At 49.4% G+C, this 19982-nt stretch overlaps 1 protein-coding gene and 1 long non-coding RNA gene across 5 annotated transcripts in view; one reads left to right on the top strand and one right to left on the bottom strand.

Annotated features, from left to right (window-relative positions):
* CFAP43 (cilia and flagella associated protein 43) overlaps positions 1-13010 on the bottom strand; it is an 88835-nt gene extending 75825 nt beyond the window's left edge. For 3 of the 4 annotated variants that reach the window (XM_054036291.1, XM_054036294.1, XM_054036292.1), the window contains exons 1-3: positions 12318-13010; positions 5053-5306; positions 2989-3085 (exon numbers count right to left, since the gene is read on the bottom strand). In XM_054036291.1, the coding sequence (XP_053892266.1) occupies positions 2989-3085; positions 5053-5306; positions 12318-12394 (428 nt within the window). In that variant the 5' untranslated portion in view covers positions 12395-13010. Of the gene's footprint in view, positions 1-2988; positions 3086-5052; positions 5307-12317 lie in introns of those variants that run through there. The other variant, XM_054036295.1, reaches the window with a different exon arrangement.
* On the top strand, positions 13009-19907 carry LOC128841327 (uncharacterized). The gene is made up of 3 exons (XR_008445798.1): positions 13009-13249; positions 13391-13584; positions 19792-19907. It is a non-coding gene; the product is annotated as an uncharacterized LOC128841327 (long non-coding RNA).
* The last annotated feature ends 75 nt before the right edge of the window (positions 19908-19982 follow it).

Below are 19982 nucleotides of genomic sequence, written 5' to 3'. Positions count from 1 at the left end.
CTTCCCACAGCCGCCATTGGCTTGGAGCAGCGAACCGCAGCCAGTGGGAGACGCGATCGGCCGAACCTGTGGACACGGCAGGTAAACAAACTGGCCTGCCAGGGTGCTTACCCTGGCGGGCTGCGGGCCAAAGGTTGCTGATCCCTGGTATAGGAGTTTAGTATAATCCTGCTGGTTTAGCTTGTGACAAATTCATTTATAGATATTGATCAGGATGCAAGAAAATTATTAACATTAATATCACACTGAAAAAAATGGGTGTTGGGAAACAAAACATGATTTAAGGGGTGTATTTTATCTTGATGCACTAGTATTAGCACGTGTTCAGTAGCTTCCATTAATATTAAAGGAAGTTAGAAGGTGAAATTCTGGCATAAAAGGATGTTAGTGTAGCTCTCTCCCTAAAGATCTGTCAGTGTGTTCTGATACATAGCAAGCTGTGCCAAGCTTTTTTTGTAGTAGCTAATTTACTAAGATATGATGTGATATGGTGCATGTGTCTGAAAAAGCATCTGGCACTGAGCCATTGCTTTGAACAGAAGAAAGATCTAGGGATAAAATGTCTCCCATGAAAAGCAGCTTTTCATTATCCACAAGCTTCCGATACTTCAAGCCCGAGCTAACTTTAAAAAAAATCTCTTTTATCTGTGCATAGCAAACAATTTGAGGATTACAATACATATAGACATTGCACAAACATCATATTGAAATCACAGAATACTAAACATATTCTGCTCTATTTTACCCCGTAAAATATTATTTCTGTGTACTCAAAGTAGGAAGAATGATTACCCAACAGTGTGCAGACTGCATAGATGAAGGCCCTGACTCTGCAATGAACTCCATACAGGTGCACTGAGTGGAGCTCACAGCAGGACCAAAGCCTAGTATTATAACAACATCCTGGTTTTTTTATTAAATTGTTTCAGACTTGAATTGTGGGTCATTCCTTTGTGACAACTAGCTGCTGGGGGTCAAATTCATTCTGGGGTCACTTTGCTGATTAAATAAACTTAAAGGAGATGGCCTTAGAAAGTTCCATTACTTTGAAAGGTTCCACCATTTCCAGTGGAATTTCCTATCTTACTGGACTGGCAGAATCTTTCAAACTGGTGAAACTTTTAAAGTGTACACAAGGCATAAACTGGGCCAACCATGTTAATTCAGTTCTGAATGGTCATTGTTCATGCCTTTTAGACTGTAAGCTCTTCAAGACAGAGAGTCAGTTGTCTGGTTGGCGTGCTTTATCTGTTGTAAAGCATGTTTCGGCCTAAATCCTGAGCTGAATCGCACAGCTAGAGTATGTGATGAATGTTATTCTCCTCTTCTCAGTCCTCAATAGAGAAATCATTATTATTATTTATTATTACTGCAGCGGGTTGGGTGAGGTGGTGTGTGCCTGTAATCCCAGCCACTTGGGAGGCTGAGGCTGGCGGATTGCTCAGAGGTTCTGGGGTGCGATGCTCTACGCCAATCGGGTATCCAGTGCCACTGGCAGCCTGGCCAGCGTGTGGCTGAAGGACTGGCTAGAACACCACAAATGATGTGTTGTGATTGGCGCTCTCTCTGTGAGGGCTGATGGACCAATCACTCAAGGTGGCAGCCGCCTTCTTGCCCCTCACATGCCCCTGTATAGGCAGGGGTCTCTTGGAGCTGAGGTGTACACAGGATAGACACTCCTTGTGCATGCCTGCCTGCCTGCCCGCCCCATGATCCTCCCTCCCTGTGCTGCGCAGGTTCCACTACCAGCGGAACCACTCCAGAAACAAAGGTAGAGGCAGGATTTAAGTTGCTCACGAAGAGCAACTTAAAAAATAAACCATGAGTTCTATTTTCATTATCCTCAACCAATCTCACCATATGTCTTTTCATGGCACTGAAGCAGCAAACAATCCGACCGAGTGGCTCAAGCACCTCATGTAGTGCTGTTTGGCACAGCTATGAAAGATGCCTGGCTTCAAGTGCTAGTCCAGGTTTCTTCATTCCAAAGCTGGGAGTGCTGTGAAAGTTGATCCTGGTGAGGTGATTGCATGGATACTTGTGACCCTCAGGACAATGAAAGAGTGGCGGGGGCTTTAGAGCCCCTTTCCTGTTCTCAGCTGGAAGTTGTGACAAGGGTGGTGGTGTTTTAAGAGAGAAAGAAACTGGGAATTCTCAGGGATTTGATTGGAGTGCTGAGGCTTTTTATGGGAAAACAAATACACCTCTACCCCGATATACTGTGACCCGATATAACACGAATTCGGATATAACGCGGTAAAGCAGCGCTCCGGGGGGGGTGGGGCTGCGCACTCCAGCGGATCAAAGCAAGTTCGATATAACATGGTTTCACCTATAATGCGGTAAGATTTTTGGCTTCTGAGCACAGCGTTATATCAGGGTAGAGGTGTACGTAGCATTTACAAAGCATTTTATGTCCTCAATCTGCTTTACAAACTTTAACTAATTAATCCTCATATAAGCCCCATGAAGTAATTAAGATTCATTATCCCCATTTTACAGAGGGAGTAGCTCAGCGGGGTTGTTAAATGGCTTGCCTTGGACCATTGAGAGAGTCAGCATCAGCATTAGAACTCAGCAATTTCTGGCTACCAGTCCTGTGCGCTGGCTAGCAGGCAACTTTCTCTCACGATTACCCCTGCAGTCAGCTTCCAGGACTGTTCACATAATTAAGTGGTGGAAAGGCTTATTTTCCTGTTATAAATATATCAAAATGTAAAATCTTGAAGAAAACAGTCTGGAAATTAGCTATGGCAAAATAACAATAAAACTTATATGAAGTTTTCCACACTACTCAATGCACGTCAATTCAGGCAGAGAATGTTTGCAGACAGTGGCGGATCAGAGAAGAAGGAGGAAGTTAAGGCATCATTTGGCCTGACTGGTTTCTCTTGGCAAGTCAGAGAATTGAAGCTCTGCTCAAGGAGTGCTCATACAAAAACCTTCATCTAAAGTACCCAGTATTAAAAGAACATGTCTGATACTTACCATATTGAAAGAGCAAATTCTGGGACTGAAGAGTAACTGGCCAGATAAGGACCCATGTAACTGAATGCAAGTAAAGAGTAGTCCAGCTGTGCCTGCCCTAAAATATAAAATTAATAGCAATGATTGTAATTAGCCTTAGGCTACACTTTGGACAACCACAAGCTTGATGCTCTGCGCCATCCATGATTATTCACTTTGATTTGATTATACAAAGAATTTTCATTACAGTTTTTAAGGGAAAAAACAAAAATAGGGTATAAAACTGCTTGTTTCGTTCTATTCTAGAAATGGAATAGTCCTCACATATATCAGGGGGCAGAGGGGAAGAGATAGCTCAGTGGTTTGTGCCTTGGCCTGCTAAACCCAGGGTTGTGAGTTCAATGTTTGAGGGGCCCACTTAGCCATCTGGGGCAAAATCAGTACTTGGTCCTGTTAGTGAAGGCAGGGGGCTGGATTCGATGACCTTTCTGGGTCCCTTCCAGTTCTATGAGATAGGTATATCTCCACTCACCCCTGCAAGCCAAGCCAACACAGCTGCCCCCTATGTAACATTCTCCTGGGCTTTTCCATCTAGTTTTATTAATATTTTCTGCTTTTATGGTGCTTTCCCTCCAAGGATCTCAAAGTGCTTTACAAACATTAATTTATTCACCAGCTACACCCTGCAGTAGGGAAGTATTAAGATCCCCATTGAACAGATTTGGAAACAGAGGGATAGAGGGTTAGGTGACTTGCTCAAGATCACACAGGAAGACTGTGGAATAGGCAATAATATAAACCAAATTTCCTAACTTCCAATCCTTTAGCCACAAGACAATCAACTGAGCTGTCTCAAACAACAGGATTTCCACCACTTTCCTTGGGAGACTGCTCCAATTTAATAAATCTCATTGGTAGGAAATTTTTCCTATTCTTCAGCCTATGTTTTCTTTTAATTAATTTCATCCCATTAAAATCCTCCACCCCTGCTTTGCTGTTCATACTCCTTAAATGTTTACTGCCATATTCCCCTTTAGTTGTTGTTAACCAAGCTGTACATATATGTGTTTTTTACTCCTAAATGATTATCAACTCGTTGAGTCTGTGCCTGGCATACCAAATTTAAGGAAGAGTCTTTAGGCTCTTAGTCTTAAGGTTTAAGCAAAATACACTCCTCTAACTAGAGAAAGGCTGCCCTTTGCCTGCTATGTTTGCATTTTAAAGAATGTAGCTGACCCATTCATATTTCTATAGTTTGAAAGAATCCACTGTGAGGATAGAGAGGCAGACATCATTCTTCAAGTGATTAACTCAGCCCATGAGGTATGGTACTCCAGAGTAATATACCCAGTAATAAAACAGGGTAAGAAGTGGCAAAACCAATGTTTCTTTTTATGGAGTAAGAAATATGGAATCTTCCTAATCAAGATAGGACATTAAAAACCAACTTCTTCAGAAGCAGATGCCCTAAAAAACCCAAATACAATGAGAACTTCTTTGCCTACTGAGAAAATCCTTGTGTGTGTTTCTTTAATTGCCTTATTCAGAAGGAAAAGATCCAATATTAATACAAGGTATTTTAATCAAGCTGCCAGCACTGCTGACTCAGGGTCAGTCCCTGTTCCCACTGAAATCCATTGCAAAGATCTCACTGACTTCCACGGATGCAGCATTAGCCCTTAATATTGCCCTCTCATTCAGCTCTTAGCCACGCTTACAAATTCAATGGGATTCTAGTGGACCAAAGGGCTGCAGATCTGGGTCTTTATTTGAAAGCAGTCCAGGGATCTTTATAGTACTCCCTGCATCTCTCCTGTCATTAGATACCTTTCTGCCATGCTATTTTAAGAGGTTTCTATTCTTACCAAGTATCAGAGGGGTAGCCGTGTTAGTCTGAATCTGTAAAAAGCAACAGAGGGCCCTGTGGCACCTTTGAGACTAACAGAAGTACTGGGAGCATAAGCTTTCGTGGGTAAGAACCTCACTTCTTCAGATGCTATTCTTACCAAAATGCCCTTCACAAGATGGTTATTTAGTATTTATTTTAATGGAATAGGAACGAGGAAGGGAAACCCCCATCACTACCTTTTATTTCTGACCGTTTAACGAGTCCTGGAAAAGTGTAGATATAGATGACAGGATTTAGCTTCTGGTCTGAAAAAGCCACCACTTGACTGTTCCCATTCACTGCAAAGGCTCCAACGTGGCCATTCTTACACTTCAGCACTGTCGTCTTCTTTGTTTCAATGTCAACAAAAAGGATGTAGTTGCCACAGGGGTAGCAGATAGTCTTGTTATTGACAAAACCAACATTCCTGTTTGTGAATCCCTGAACCCATCTTTGGGGAAAAACAAGTGAGCATTAAACACTGGACATAAACACATTTTATTTAAAAAAACAATATGAAACAAGAGGATGGCAGCAAATGGAAATTATACTGATCTGAGGCCTGGGACTTGCTATATTCAGTCCTGAACCCATGTCAAAAAACCACCACTAGGGGGGCCAGAGACAGTTTCAAGATTCATAATCATGAATCATTAGAGCAGCACTTCTCAGAGCGTGAGGCATGCCCCATTTGGGGAGGCACAAATGACTAGCAAGAGTAGCTGGGACAGATGTCTACATTTTTCACTAGTTTCAGATTTCACTTAAAAAAATCTGCCTGGTCCACACACAGCTTTTGTAACCATTTCTATTAAGGGTGTGATTTTTCACTGAAATAGTTATAATGGTACAGCTCCCAGTGTAGATGCAGTTATGCCAGTATAAAGGTGCCAAAATAATATAATTTAAGACCCACTCTACACTGCAAATTTTGCCAGCATGACTACACGGGATAGGAATGTGTGTGGGGGGAAATAATCACACCACAACTGACATAGCTATGCTAGCAGCCCCTCTTGCGAAGGCACAACTATACTGACAGGAGTCGCTTTCCTGATATAGTTTATGTCACCCAGGGAGGCAGAACCAAGTCTAGGGACAGGCGACCAGGGCAGTCTCCCTGAGTGCCAACTTCCATGTGGCACCATACTGCTGTGCCACTCAGCTTCGGGGGCTGTTTTGTCTTGGCCTCTTGGGGCAAAAATGTTTCCTGCTGTGGCCAGCAAAATGGCTAGGACTGCTCCTGCAGGGAAAGTCAGGACTCTTTTTACTGGTATCAGCTGCATCTCCACTAGAGGACTTGCTCTTACAGCTATACAGTTAGACAACTTGAGACAATAGCTCTACTGCCCCACTGATTTCAATGCATGCTAACTCAAATGCCAACTATAGTTAACAGTATAGACATGTAAAGTATTTCACAGGTTGGAGGCAGGGAAGATGCATACATTAAGATAGGTAGGCCTTTAGCAACAGGTTAGGTTTACAAAGAGGATAGAATTGGTTTCATTTTCCTGAAGGGTGTGTGCTTTAAAACCTTTAAAAGTTTGGGTAGCGCTGTACTAAAGCTAGAAATACACACCTTATACTTGTGATCTTCAACCTTGTTTTGTCACAAGGTTTGTGATAGGTTGGCAGAAGGGTTCCCTCACTGTCCATTAACCCTTTGTGTTGTACCTTCCACAGTTAGCACCTTCTCTTCTTTCTTCTGTCTCTAATCTCTCCCTGTCTTCTGTCCTTTTCTGAGACTTGGTCTACACTACAGGGTTAGGTCAACGTAAGGCAGCTTATGCTGATCTAACTGTAGGAGTCTACACCACAACATTGCTCCCACCGATATAAATTGCCCACTACGCTGACCTAATAACTCCACCTCCACAAGAGGTGTAGCACTTAGGTCCACGTAGTTAGGGCAATGCAGTGTCCACTGCATTACTTACATCGCCTGTTGGCTGCGATGGGGCTCACAGCTCCGGCTGTCGGCATCAGGGCGGGTTGGGAGGCTCCAGTTGTCAGTGCCTCACTACGCCCCACACAGTTAAGTCAGTGGAAGCGCTCCTGATGAGGACGAGCACCACCACCAGAGGGGGCATAGTGTGGACATTAATTACTGCAGTAATTACTGTGGTGGCTGTATGTCTAACTTAGGTTGACTTAATTTTGTAGTGTAGACAAGGCCATGGTCTTTTCTCTTATCACGTCTGTGAATTTTTCTACTTTCTGTTTTCTTTTTCTGTAGTGTTTCTTTTGGGCGGAGGGCTCTCCTCCCCTTCCCCGCATGATGGCTTTCTCTTACTCTCTGTCTCACTCACCAGAGGGCTACCTGCTCCTTGAGAAGCTTGGGGGTGTTCATTTGTGCTTCCCTGGGGGATCAACAGATGCTCACAGATCAGCTGAGCACCATGGCATCAGAGAAGAGAAGTTAAACTGGCAAGCTTTTTCCTTAGCCCTCTACAGATGCACCAGATTTACGGCCAGCCAGGGCAGACCTGTATGAATGCTCAGAGGACCAGTAACTCACTTTTACCCAGCACTGGTTCTGGACCAGTGATCAGAAAGAACATCTTGATGTCTGTGCACAGAAAAAGAGTCTCAAACATATATGCAGGCACAAAGTCACTATGATGGCAGTGCAAGTTATTCTTACAGAACCTACAAGTAACATAAGCCGTTTCACAATCAGACCAGTCTGCAAATTGCCAAATTCCGGTCACAATCTGCAAACAAGCTCAATTTCAGTGGAGGGAGGTGACAGAGCTGGTCAGAAATTTTCTGATGAAATGGTTTTCTGCCAGGAAATGCAGATTCAGCAAAAGCGAAACGTTTCATGGCAACATGCTGTTTTCCAAAAAATGTTATTTTTGAAAAAAAAAAATGGAAAGGAGGGTTCTGATAAGATTTTTCCATTTTGATGTTCCATTTCAAAACTACTTCTCATTTGATTTTTTTATTTTATATAATAAAATATTATATAATATAAAACAAGTCAAAATTGGAGCAAACTATTTCAATTTTATTTAAACCTTGTTTCATAGAAATTTTCAATTTTTTTTTTTTCATTCCAGTTCAGAATAGGAAAAAAATTCAAAATCACAGACTTCTCCGTGAATTGGAAAATCCCATTCCCACCCAGCTTTAGAGATCACCTCAAGTCTCTTGAGTGATCTCCTCAGACTGAAGATGGGAACAGCACTGGCCAGCTTCAGAGACAGAGGAATATTACTATTTGAGGATCAGAAGGCTTGTGGCTGCAATGTGAGGCTTTTGAGAGAGAAGATGATAAAGGGTTAAATGATTATCTCTTCCAATAAGCGCTGCAGCTAACTGCAGGCTCTGCTTCCAAATATCAGTAGTGGTAGACACAATGGCTGAGATACTCAAAACAGGAAAGGTGTTTTAAACACTTATTTTCCATTAAATGAAACAGAAAAATGTGTGTAAATCCCCTTGGATATCTCAACCAATATACACGTGCAATAGATTAATTTGACTGTAACTCATTTTTGCACAAGGCCAAAAAGGATGTTGTGGGACTGTCATATGCTTTGAGAGGAAGAAGATTTTCATTGCACATAGGTGGGACAATTGTAGTGTCTGTGGAGATCAAAAAATCCCAAATCTCTGATCTTCAAATTAAGGGACTGGCAGAGCCAGGAAGAGGGGAACTGATTGAGTATGTGGGTTCAGGGATGGGGAGGTCAGCAGGTGAGATAGGAGCTGAGGGTGGGGTGGCAGGCTCTGAGGGGTGAAGTACATGGGGGTTAATGGGCTGTGGCTCCAGGGAATGTGGGAGGAGTGGGGCACATGGGAGTTATGTATAGGACAGGGGGTTAATGGGGGTTGAGCTTTGGGTAGTCGGCGTTAATGGGGTTAGAAGGGCTTGAGGTATATGGGGGTTAATGAAGAGGGTCTCAGGGGTGGGGTACTTGAGGTTTAATGGGGAAGGGCTGAAGGGATTGGGTATATAGGGACTAATGGGGGGCTCAGGGGTGGGGTACATGTGGTTAACAAGAGAGATGAGGGGCTCGGAAGCAGGATCAGTGGTGTGGGGCTGAGAGGCTCAGGGGCAGGTTACAGGAAGTTAATGCCTGGGGTGGAGCTGAGGAGCGGGATACAAAGTGGTTAATGGAGTAGGGATGAGAGGCTTGGGGGCAGGCTACATGGGGATTAATGGGGAACTCGGGAGGCATGGTACATGTGGGCTGATGGGGGCTGGGCACATGGAGGTCAATGGGGGCTGAGGGCAGAACACCTAGGAGTTAATACAGGTGTGGGGCACACGGGGTTAATGGGTGGGGCTGAAGACAGGGCTAATAGGGGGCTAAGGAGCCCAGGGACAGGGCACATGGGGTGAATGGGGGTGCTGAGGGACTCAGGGTGGAGCACATAGGCATGAATGGGGGCTAGGGGTGAGGGCACATGGAGGTTGGGGATACCAAGAGTAGGGCACATGGAGGTTAATAGTGTAGCTGGGGGTGGGGCACATGGGAGTTAAGGGGAGGTTAGGGACAGGGCACAGGCAGCTCAGGGAGGCACATGAGAGTTAAGGGGGGGCTGGGCAGGGCAATGGGGTTAAGGGGCGGGGCACAGGCGGCTCAGGGAGGTACATAGGGTTAAGGGGGGCTGGGCAGGGCAATGGGGTTAAGGGGGCGGGGCACAGGCGGCTCAGGGAGGTACATGGGGTTAGGGGGGCTGGGCGGGGCAATGGGGTTAAGGGGCGGGGCACAGGCGGCTCAGGGAGGTACATGGGGTTAAGGGGGGGCTGGGCGGGGCAATGGGGTTAAGGGGCGGGGCACAGGGAGGTACATGGGGTTAAGGGGGGGCTGGGCAGGGCAATGGGGTTAAGGGGGCGGGGCACAGGCAGCTCAGGGAGGTACATGGGGTTAAGGGGGGCTGGGCAGGGCAATGGGGTTAAGGGGCGGGGCACAGGCGGCTCAGGGAGGTACATGGGGTTAAGGGGGGCTGTCAGGGCAATGGGGTTAAGGGGCGGGGCACAGGCAGCTCAGGGAGGTACATGGGGTTAAGGGGGGCTGGGCAGGGCAATGGGGTTAAGGGGCGGGGCACAGGCGGCTCAGGGAGGTACATGGGGTTAAGGGGGGGCTGGGCAGGGCAATGGGGTTAAGGGGCGGGGCACAGGGAGGTACATGGGGTTAGGGGGGCTGGGCAGGGCAATGGGGTTAAGGGGCGGGGCACAGGCGGCTCAGGGAGGTACATGGGGTTAGGGGGGCTGGGTGGGGCAATGGGGTTAAGGGGCGGGGCACAGGGAGGCACATGAGAGTGAAGGGGGGCTGGGCGGGGCAATGGGGTTAAGGGGCGGGGCACAGGCGGCTCAGGGAGGTACATGGGGTTAAGGGGGGCTGGGCAGGGCAATGGGGTTAAGGGGCGGGGCACAGGCGGCTCAGGGAGGTACATGGGGTTAGGGGGGCTGGGCAGGGCAATGGGGTTAAGGGGCGGGGCACAGGGAGGTACATGGGGTTAGGGGGGCTGGGCGGGGCAATGGGGTTAAGGGGCGGGGCACAGGGAGGTACATGGGGTTAAGGGGGCTGGGTGGGGCAATGGGGTTAAGGGGCGGGGCACAGGGAGGTACATGGGGTTAGGGGGGCTGGGCGGGGCAATGGGGTTAAGGGGCGGGGCACAGGGAGGTACATGGGGTTAAGGGGGGGCTGGGCAGGGCAATGGGGTTAAGGGGGCGGGGCACAGGCAGCTCAGGGAGGTACATGGGGTTAAGGGGGGGCTGGGCAGGGCAATGGGGTTAAGGGGGCGGGGCACAGGCAGCTCAGGGAGGTACATGGGGTTAAGGGGGGGCTGGGCAGGGCAATGGGGTTAAGGGGCGGGGCACAGGCGGCTCAGGGAGGTACATGGGGTTAGGGGGGCTGGGCAGGGCAATGGGGTTAAGGGGCGGGGCACAGGCGGCTCAGGGAGGTACATGGGGTTAGGGGGGCTGGGTGGGGCAATGGGGTTAAGGGGCGGGGCACAGGGAGGCACATGAGAGTGAAGGGGGGCTGGGCGGGGCAATGGGGTTAAGGGGCGGGGCACAGGCGGCTCAGGGAGGTACATGGGGTTAAGGGGGGCTGGGCAGGGCAATGGGGTTAAGGGGCGGGGCACAGGCGGCTCAGGGAGGTACATGGGGTTAGGGGGGCTGGGCAGGGCAATGGGGTTAAGGGGCGGGGCACAGGGAGGTACATGGGGTTAGGGGGGCTGGGCGGGGCAATGGGGTTAAGGGGCGGGGCACAGGGAGGTACATGGGGTTAGGGGGGCTGGGCGGGGCAATGGGGTTAAGGGGCGGGGCACAGGGAGGTACATGGGGTTAGGGGGGCTGGGCGGGGCAATGGGGTTAAGGGGCGGGGCACAGGGAGGTACATGGGGTTAGGGGGGCTGGGCGGGGCAATGGGGTTAAGGGGCGGGGCACAGGGAGGCACATGGGGTTAGGGGGGCTGGGCGGGGCAATGGGGTTAAGGGGCGGGGCACAGGCGGCTGAGGGAGGTACATGGGGTTAAGGGGGCTGGGCGGGGCAATGGGGTTAAGGGGCGGGGCACAGGCGGCTCAGGGAGGTACATGGGGTTAAGGGGGCTGGGCGGGGCAATGGGGTTAAGGGGCGGGGCAATGGGAGGCACATGAGAGTGAAGGGGGGCTGGGCGGGGCAATGGGGTTAAGGGGCGGGGCACAGGCGGCTGAGGGAGGTACATGGGGTTAAGGGGGCTGGGCGGGGCAATGGGGTTAAGGGGCGGGGCACAGGCGGCTCAGGGAGGTACATGGGGTTAAGGGGGCTGGGCGGGGCCATGGGGTTAAGGGGCGGGGCAATGGGAGGCACATGAGAGTGAAGGGGGGCTGGGCGGGGCAATGGGGTTAAGGGGCGGGGCACAGGCGGCTGAGGGAGGTACATGGGGTTAGGGGGGCTGGGCGGGGCAATGGGGTTAAGGGGCGGGGCACAGGGAGGTACATGGGGTTAAGGGGGCTGGGCGGGGCAATGGGGTTAAGGGGCGGGGCACAGGGAGGTACATGGGGTTAGGGGGGCTGGGCGGGGCAATGGGGTTAAGGGGCGGGGCACAGGCGGCTGAGGGAGGTACATGGGGTTAGGGGGGCTGGGCGGGGCCATGGGGTTAAGGGGCGGGGCAATGGGAGGCACATGAGAGTGAAGGGGGGCTGGGCGGGGCAATGGGGTTAAGGGGCGGGGCACAGGCGGCTGAGGGAGGTACATGGGGTTAGGGGGGCTGGGCGGGGCAATGGGGTTAAGGGGCGGGGCACAGGCGGCTGAGGGAGGTACATGGGGTTAGGGGGGCTGGGCGGGGCAATGGGGTTAAGGGGCGGGGCACAGGGAGGTACATGGGGTTAAGGGGGCTGGGCGGGGCAATGGGGTTAAGGGGCGGGGCACAGGGAGGCACATGAGAGTGACGCGGGGGCTGGGCGGGGCACAGGCGGCTACCGGAGCGGTCAGGGCGGGCTAGGAGCGGCCTCCCCCCACCTCATTTCCAGCTCGGCGCCCCTGGCGCGGCGGCGGCCGTTGTCCGACTCCTCCCCATTCTCCGCGTCCGACTCCATCGCCCCCAACCCCGGCCGCACCGGCTCCGCGGCCGCGCCGTTTACATCGGTCTCCTAGGAACAAGAACAGCCTCTGCCATTGGCTATTGCGGTGCTTCCCCGCACGCCGGCCTCCGAACATGCAGCTGATTGGTTGCCGCCGGCGATAAGAATTTAGCCAATGAGCGACGGGTTGGCATTTAAAGGGCCAGTGCAGTATTGAGAGAGGGAGGTGGAGGCTGTTGGGGTTTTCTACTGTGGGGCTTAGAGCTCTGGGTCTTTGTCCTTTATTCCCTGCCTGGCACTTGATCCCAACATCTGCCCTCTTCTCTACCAGCCACTCCTATGGGGGCAGGGTAGCTTTGCATAGCAGCAGAGCTGAGAAATAAGGAGGTGATAGTGTGGACAAAACAGAACCAGTTTGGGTCAAAATCACTTTTGATTGTAAAAGAGGGTCTATGGGGATGGAGGTCTGCTATAGACCCCCAGGATCCCACTTGGGTATAGCTAGAGAATGCGATAATAATATTAGAGCAATGAATACTAGGGGAATTGTGCCATAATGGGAGACTTTAACTTCACAGGTTTCAGAGTAGCAGCCGTGTTAATCTGTATCCGCAAAAAGAACAGGAGTACTTGTGGCACCTTAGAGACTAACAAATTTATTAGAGCATATGCATCCGAAAAAGTGGGCTGTAGTCCACGAAAGCTTATGCTCTAATAAATTTGTTAGTCTCTAAGGTGCCACAAGTACTCCTGTTCTTTTAACTTCACAGCACATTATAGTGGTAGGGCCCTGTGATTGCTGGATGTGATAAGTTTTCTTCAAATCATCGCCAAATCAATGAGAAATGATGCAAGTTAGACCTGGTGTTGGTAAGTAGTGAGGCCATCATAAAAGATCTGTTTATAGGAAATAATCTTGGATTAAGTGATCATGAGTTGATTCAATTTAAATTAAATGGAAGAATAATCAAAACTTGATTTTCTGTGTTTGTTTGTTTTTTATTTGAAAAGGGCAGCCTTTGGGAAACCAAGGGAATTAATTAAAAATATCAACCATGATGAAGAGCTCAAGAAAATAAATACATAGGAGGCTTGGAATGTCTTCAAATCAACTATACAAAAATGGAAATTTGCAATCCAAGCAAGGAAAAAAACTTGTTGGGAAAGGCACGAGATCCAACTGGATGAATAACCACCTCAAAAAGGTTAGTAGGAGTAACCAGAGATCCTACTGGGAATGAGGAAGAGCCTATAGGGAATTAAATGAAACAGCAAAGAAAGCTACATATTGGAGGTTAGAAAATGTAGGACTAACGTTAGAATTGCTAAAAGTCAAGCTGAATCAACTGTTGCTAAGGAAACTGAATAATAAAATGGTTTGTTAGTTATATAAATAAAAAGTGAATAAGGAAGGATATTTGGGCTGCTATGGAGTCCAACTGGGGAAGGAGATTAAAGATAAATATAGGTATGGCCTAACATCTAAATGAATACTTTGCCCCACGTGCCTCAGTAAATCCTCTAACCTTCAAAGGAGTGAGGTTCAGGATCCGCCTCCCAATAGAGTGAAGTCGGCCTCCAGACCATCCGCGTCGGGAATGCGGGGCAGGGGGCGGAGGCACTCCGGGCGCTGCGCGTCGTTCCTGGGCACGCCGCCGAACACTCCGAGGAAGTAGTTGTAGAGGCGCTCGGGCGGGATCGTGCAGTACGACGGGGGCCCGTCGAGGACCTCTCTCACGGCCTTGAGGCGGTTCGTACGGTACAGCTTCTGGATCCTTGACGCCGCTGCCGGGTCGAAACGGCGGCCGGTGTTCCTCCTTCCAGCTCCCCTGGGGTTGTTGTCACGGTTCGGGGCGGGCCGTCCGGGGGCAGGCCGGGTGGTCTCCTGGTTCGGTGTCCTCCTGAAGGCAATCTCCGCGGACAGCTCGCGGGTGAGCCTGTCGACGAGCGAGTCGACTTCTGCGAAGGAAGCTGCCGCTTGGAGCTCCTCGATCCAGGCGGCCTGCCAAGGCGTGGCTGGCCTAGGCTTTGGCCGCTGGTCCTCGGGCTCCTCGGTCGGCGATAGGTATGGCCTAACATCTAAATGAATACTTTGCCCCACGTGCCTCAGTAAATCCTCTAACCTTCAAAGGAGTGAGGTTCAGGATCTGCCTCCCAATAGAAGTTGTGAGGGCAAACAACTTAAATTAGTTTTAAGAGCGAGCTGGACAAAAGTATGAATGCAATTGTATGATTGCTTGTGATGGGAGGGGGCAGGGCTTAGCAGTGCTAGGGCTCACTTCTAGTTTATATCTTCCTAAAAGCTCATGCCTCAGGGCTACTACCAGCCACCTGCAAGGATAAGGAAAGGATTCCCCCCCATCCCTAAGTGTATTCTGGGTTGTGGTGGGTTTTTTTGTTGTTGTTGTTGTTGTTTTTAATCTCTTTCCTTTGAAGCATCAGAGATGGTGGTAGCTGGAGATGGTTCATGGAAGAGGGTGGGCCAGTGCTCTGAGGTGGCACCGAGCATTCTGTCTCTTGGTTGTTTGGCTGGCTGGTTCTTGCTCACGTGCTCTGAGTCTAATTCATCACCATATGTTGGGTTGGGAAGGAATTTTCCCCCCCAAGTCAGACTGGCAGTGAGCTTGGAGGTTTTTGGCCTTCCTCTGCAGCATGTGGGCAGGGCTGGATTTAATGCAGGGGCTTTAGGGACTGCAGCCCCTCGGGCTAAGAGGGGCCCTGCAGGCCTGTGCGCCGGATGTGGCCTGCTGCTTCTTTTCATCTGGCCCGCGGCAAGTCTCCATGCCACGGGCTGGACACTGGTCCCCGAGCCTCGGTGCCCCCTCCGGAGGACTAGAGCTGTGAGCGCCGGCTTGCTGATGTGCCCCAGTGGCTGCTAGGCGAGGGGCGTTCAGGGAATCTCTGCACACTTCCACAGCTCCCATTGGTCAGGTACTATGGCCAATGGGAGCTGCGGGGGGTGGCGCCCGCGGGCACGGGCAGCATGCACCGCGCAGAGTGGTCTGGCCCCCCTGCCTAGGGACAGGATATGGCGGCCACCTCGGGGAGCAGGGTAAGCAGGGATCCTGCCTTAGCCCTGCTGGGCCACCAACCAGGAGCTGCCAGAGGTCACCCCAGCCCCCTGTCCCATCCCTGCCCCTCCCCCCCCCCCCGCTGGATCTGCACTCCCTCCCGCACCCCAGCCCTGAGCCCACTCCCCCACTCCAAACCCCCAGGGGCCCCACAAAATCTAATAGTCCTGGGCCCACGGGAGAGTTAATCCGGCTCTGTGTGTGGGTGCAGGTCTTTTGCCAGAATTATCTAGCTATATCTCACTTATTCATTTTCTGGCTGTTGCAAGGGCCTTGAACAATGGTGCACTTTGGTCCCTCCTATTCTTTCTCTGTGATATGTAATAATCTGGTCTCCTCTGGGCTGTAATATCAACCCCCCCCCCCCACAATCTCTACCACCCACCTTACCACCCATCTGATAGCAACCCCACTGGCCCTCACCTTTACCAGCCATCAACTATCCCCTCCTCAGCAACAACCTGATAGCAAAGCCACCCACCTAAACCACCTCAACATCACTGGTATCAATCAACCCCCACCTCAATGCCCATCTAGTATCAACCCCAGCTTACCTCTGCCCTCACTCCTGTCTGGTATCAAACGCCTCTACCCCTGTCCTTCCCCCACCTTCCCCAGCCCCCCCTTTCCTCCAGCCCTCCTGTGTACTGAGGGTGATGCATTTTTTTTTCATGCTGGAGCTCAGTGATTACTAGCAGTCAGTTATGTATCATGAATGTGATGCATAATGATTTGGCCCAAAGATATAACCCTATTTCTTTCCCTATTTTCTTGCTGACTATACAGCGAGGCCCATGTACTAGGTTAGCAATTGTGGGGAGGGGGGACCCTTCCCAGAACTTTAGCAATAAGTCAATCAAAAAGTGACTTTGAGGCTGATCCTGCAGTCCTTACTCGGGCAGCATTCACTGCAGTTTGAAGGAAGTATCTTTGTAATCCACATTGCACCATCCACCTGCACTATAAGCTGGCTAATTAATTCTTACCCACTGCTAATATTTTCTTGCTTCCTCCAGAAAGAGGATAGCTCCAGTGTGCAGAAGTGACTTTTTCTCCTCCAACACTGTTGATTATTGTTCCAAGCAGGCACATGCACACTTGCTGCTTCCTTTCTGATTCAGAGAAGTATTTAGCGTGCCTTTCATCTAGAAAGATAATTACATCAGTTCTCTTAAAACATTCTCCTTTAGTGAGATACTTTATCTAGGGGAATTTTGTTTGGAAAAATGTGGTGGTGATTCTAATGTTTCAAACAAAGATAGCTGCTGAAAAAATGAACCACTAGATGGATAGACAGATTTGCAATCTTTATCTACCTATTTATGTGGCTTTCATCATTGTAGTATTTTGTCAGAAGTATCAATAACAATCTTTTTTTCTTTCGCAGAAGTAGAGTGGTTAGTTTATAGGGTTTTTGATGTTTGTGTGTATGTATTATTATTATTAATGATCTGTGCTGTGCCTGCACTGAGGCACCCCAAACAAGACTGAGGGCCTACTGTAGGAGGTGCACACAGGACATTGGAAAGAGTGCAAATTCTGGCCATTGACAGCAGGTCAAATCTCTACCTTGCCTACAGTGCTGTGTGACTGGCACTCAGAATGCTCAGCGAACAGCGTAAGTTCCATGTCCCAAAGAACTTACAATCCAAATAGGAACAAGGGGTGGCTGATGGTGGAAGAACATGGTGGAAAGATGAGGATGACCATGCTGGAATCATGAGATTGCATGTATTCACTTCATAAGTTTTGTTTTAAAATATAGCAAGTGAACAAGAGATAATGATAAATCATGAACAGTGTGTTGTGCCTCTGTGTATGTGAAGAGCTTCTTGAGGAGATTTATTGTTAGATCAAAATGAGTTTTTTTTATTTAGTTCTGAAGTGGTGTGCCCTGTGGCCATTCTTAAGAACATCCCACTGTCTAGGTCAGGGGTTCTCAAACTGGGGGGCTGTCCGTGACCCCTCAGGGGGTCGTGAGGTTATTACGTGGGGGGTTGCAAGCTGTCAGCCTCCACCCTAAACCCCGCTTCACCTGCATCATTTATAATAGTGTTAAACAACTTTAAAAGTGTTTTTAATTTATAAGGGGGGGGTCGCACTCAGAGTCTTGCATTGTGAAAGGGGTCACGTACAAAAGTTTGAGAACCACTGGTCTATGTCGAGCTCCTTTGAAAGTTCTCTCACCTGCCTGAGAAGCCTCCTGCTATTGGTCAACAGTTTATTTTTTTCTATGAAACAGTGGGTGTCCTGGGAGGTCATTGCCTCTGTGGCTACAGAGGATAACAGTGACCAATCCCATGGACCGCTCTGAATATCAGGACAGAGACCCTAGATTGGATTTTATTCAGTGGGAGTAGAGAGCAGAGCACTGGGGTGATGTGATAAGTGTTGCTAAGCAGAGGAGTTACTGCATTATGTACCAGATGGAACTATTTCGGTGTGTGTGACCTCATTCCTAGATATGAGTCAGATTAGGCGCCAGAAACATTCCTTTGCCATCCACAGTGAAAATGAACATGAACTGATGGTTATTGCAATGTCACGCTGAGCTATACAATTTATACATGTACTGTCCAAACCCTGGAATTAATCATTATCCAGATCGGGCATTAGGGATGTCACTTTTTAAATGGTATTTAAAATGGCGCAGCTGGGGCCAGGGCCGCTCTGGCCGGGGCTGGAGCATCTGGGGCCGGAGCCAGCCGGCCCAGGGGTTAACAGTTAAGGCAGGTTAACTGGTAAGACTAATGCCAACCGCTTAATATTTTTACATCATATTGGGCATTTGGCCTGAATTCTGTCCCTGCACTTGGCATGGACTCAGACTGCTCCTGCCTTGTAGACAAATTCTTCACTATGTTGTCCTTCTGCTCTGTATGTAGGTGAACCCTTTATATATGACACAATGGGCCTTTTCATCCTACAGTGTATTAAAACTTTATGCCAAACACCATTGTAATGGAGTGGTCTTTGTGGTCGAGGGCACCAAGGAAGAGCCCCGAGGACACTACACAACAGGGGGGGAGAGACAGTGGAAATTCTACCCAAGGACAGTAGGGCAAAATTGTACCTTGCCAAAAGTGCCATGATACTGTCCATACAGATCACTCAGTAAATTGTATAATACCTGGGCAGGACAAGGAGCTGTACTCACTCTATTCAGAGTTGATGATCAGGTTCCAGGGAGTTGTTTTAGTGTTCAGACCCGAGCCTAAAATGGCTCAGCTAGCCCCCAGCTTATGAGATCTGTCACATACCATACTAAATTCCCGGGGGGGCCAGTGTTGGGTGCGGTCATCAACGCATGTGGACAGAGGATATTATCAGGTGCAGATTTATTGGTGTTGCATTGTGTATAAGGATCCTGCCTGTCCTCCTTTGGCTTACCAGCTATGGTTCACCAGACTGCCTGTGTCCTCCTCACTTACTGAACCCCTCCTCCTTGCATCCCGCTCCACCAGATTATTCAAATGAGTCACTACTTCCATAACCAAAGGAGATAACACTTGCCCTGTCAGAGGTAGATGTGGTAAATAAGGGCACTCGGAGGGAAACAGAAACGTCCCCTAAGAAATTAATTTTGGTAGCTGGGGCCTTAGGTGTTTGAGAATCTCCAGGGTAAGTACTGTAGAGGTTTCTTGCCTCTACTGTTGGCAAGAAACAGGAGGTGCATGGGTTGTGTTTGTCTTGTGCACCACATGCCTGGACAGTACACGCCACTCCCTGATCATACATACCACTCCTTGGAGTAAAGTTAGATAACTAGACAGCAACAATGACTTAGCAAAAATTCAGGCAATTGGTTCAATGCCAACCAAAGGGTTCAAACTACTGGTAGCAGTAGGCTGATAAGGTATCAATTCATGCTCTGAGCAGACACTGATCACCTCACTACTGACTGTCTCTCATGCTCTGGCCACAGGAGAGAGGAGATATTGATCATCGTGCAAGGACTGAGGGGCAAATCTAGGGTCAATGGCAAAACAAGAGTTTTGATAGTATGCATAATGGGACTAAGAACTGGACTGTGTCAAATGGGCACACCTCTGAACTGAGGGCAGGGTCACAGTGCCCCAGGAGGAGGGATTTCACCTGTGCCTCATTTTACCAGAGGGAATGCATTTCTGGATGGCCCTTGCCTGAGGAACATGGCGGGGAAGGCTCTTTACTCCCTCCTTCAACTTTATTTTGCACCCACATAAGGGGCAGGCACACTCTGGCTGCAAATGTCTTTACCCTGACAGGGTAGGGAAAATGTGAATACTTCTGTGTTCTGCTGGGGAACTGGCATCATGTGACGCTGCCTTATCTTTCTCTCTCCCCCTCTCCCTGCCATAGTTTGTGCACATTCAAGGCCTGCTTTGCCTTATATTTGTGTCAGGTGGACTCACCATAACCATGCATTAAACAAGTTCCAGGAGTTCATCAAGGAGCTGGCCAAGGTGCAGCAACAGCTCCTACAAAGGCTGGTGAGTTCCAGTGAGGCATTTGTCAAGACAGCAATCGTGTGAAGCCCAGCATCCATTGTG

This window comes from Malaclemys terrapin, chromosome 7 (assembly GCF_027887155.1).
Source record: "Malaclemys terrapin pileata isolate rMalTer1 chromosome 7, rMalTer1.hap1, whole genome shotgun sequence".
In the NCBI taxonomy this organism is placed as follows: Eukaryota; Metazoa; Chordata; order Testudines; family Emydidae; genus Malaclemys; species Malaclemys terrapin.
The sequence above is the reverse complement of the archived record's forward strand: the minus strand, read 5'-3'. Positions and strand labels throughout refer to the sequence as shown.